Source organism: Austrofundulus limnaeus, unplaced genomic scaffold (assembly GCF_001266775.1).
Source record: "Austrofundulus limnaeus strain Quisiro unplaced genomic scaffold, Austrofundulus_limnaeus-1.0 Scaffold190, whole genome shotgun sequence".
Lineage (NCBI taxonomy): Eukaryota > Metazoa > Chordata > Actinopteri > Cyprinodontiformes > Rivulidae > Austrofundulus > Austrofundulus limnaeus.
In genome coordinates, this window is record NW_013952592.1 from 36,168 (window position 1) to 38,046 (window position 1,879).

Below are 1,879 nucleotides of genomic sequence, written 5' to 3' on the forward strand. Positions count from 1 at the left end.
CATCAGATATTGTCCAAGATTAACCTTCAGGGTGGATATAGCTCGCTAGCAGCCTCGCACCGAGGACCTATCCACGTCATCATTTACCCAGAATGCTTTGCGCCAGAATGCTATGCTTAAAGTTTTTTAAACTTTTAGTTTAAAAATGATAAAATCTGAACGGCCTTCAGTATTTTTACAGTCTTTATTTTACAGTTAAAATATATGTTTATTAAATAAAGTCTAATGTTACAACTAATCGGGGATCCCTTTAAGAGAGAAAGAACTTGTCTGGCAGAAGTTTGGTTTTAATGTACCAGAAGCATGAAATAACTTGTTGTAAAACATATAAATACACTGCCTGGCCAACAAACGTCACCACCAAAAAAATAATAAAATAAAATAAAAAGTTCATGCACACTAATATTTTGTTGGACCGCCTTTAGCTTTGATTACAGCACACATTCGCTCTGGCTTTGTTTGGATAAACTTATGCAAAATTTATTTCCATCCAGTGTTGCATTAATTTTTCACCAAGATCTTGCATTGATGATGGTAGAGTCTGATCTTCTCCAGCACGTCCCAAAGATTCTCATGGACTCTGTGGAGCCAATCCATGTATGAAAATGATGTCTCATGCTCCCTGAACCACTCTTTAACAATTCCAGCTCGATGAATTCTGGCATTGTCATCTTGGAATATGGCCATGCCATCAGGGAAGAAACAATCCACTGATGGAATAACCTGTCATTCAGTATATTCAGGTAGTCAGCTGACCTCATTCTTTCAGCACAAACTGTTTCTGAACCTAGACCTGAACAACTGCAGCAACCCCACATCATAGACCTTAGTTAAATCCAGAGGTGACCTTTTTTTTGGTCAGGCAGAGTAAGTTTGATTTCATTGCAGAAACAGCCCATTCTAACATCCTCTTCTGTTTGTTTCAGTGGGCCGGCAGACTACAGCCCCTGCTTCCGTCAGCGGAGTTTCAGGAACCACCGCTGGCATTGTGGAACAAGGTAACATTCTACCATCTTCTTAAACCTTTAGTTTCCTCTCACTGATCTGACACAATTATATGGAAATCTGTCAGAGCTCCTTCTTGGCTCGTTTTAATCTTCCGTCTTAAATCTCTCTCTCCTGCCTGCTTCGCCTTTAATGCATCTGAAATATTTGCCAAGGTAAGCAGCCTCATGGCTCATCTGAGAGAGGAGGGTATTACTCCTCAGATCTTTTCTCCTGGCATGGGTTGAGACATCTTTTGGTTTGTGGGGAATTAGAAAATAAAATAATCCAGTTTGAAATGTAGGATGTCAGGTTTTAAATGAGAATACTCTTTCATTTCCATGCATGACTGATACAAAGGGCATGCACACCCACGTGGTGCTTCAGTGTCGCTGTGAGGGGGATTAAGTTCAGCATGACTAGCTTTCTGTGCTGTTACCCTTTCTGTCATCGTTATTTCCCACTTCCTGTCGGAGTGTGTTCGTACGTGTTCGGAAGTCTGCTTTCAAAGTACCTCATGAACCACGAGCCACATTTTGGTGAAACTTTTAAAATTTAATCCTTGAACAAGTGATTAACTTGACTCAAAATTGTCATGAATCTGTCTCTGTCTGCCTGCCATTGACCCAGTTTCCTGCTCCCTGCTCATTGCCTCAGCCCCTCCCGTCACAGAAATCCCAATCACACTCATTTCTTTCACCTGTGTCCCTCTTTATTTAAGCTCCACTCCTCCACTCATCCAGCGCCTGATTATCGAACGGTTCCACCTAGTAAATATTCTAGCCATCCATGTCAAGTCTCGTCTGTTTAGTCACGATCCTGTTTCTAGTTTCTGGTTTTACGTCTCCTGCCTTGTCCCTGAACGGTTCCTCATCGGATTCTGACTTCCTGGTTC

The 1,879-nt window shown here is 41.6% G+C and overlaps 1 protein-coding gene across 1 annotated transcript in view; it reads left to right on the forward strand.

Annotated features, from left to right (window-relative positions):
• Nucleotides 1–1,879, forward strand: part of LOC106524495 (calcium/calmodulin-dependent protein kinase type II subunit beta) — a gene marked incomplete at its 3' end in the record, with an annotated part of 40,808 nt that overhangs the window by 31,177 nt on the left and 7,752 nt on the right. Inside the window, 1 exon segment of the mRNA XM_014018312.1 lies at nt 927–998. Within this exon segment, the coding sequence (XP_013873766.1) occupies nt 927–998 (72 nt within the window).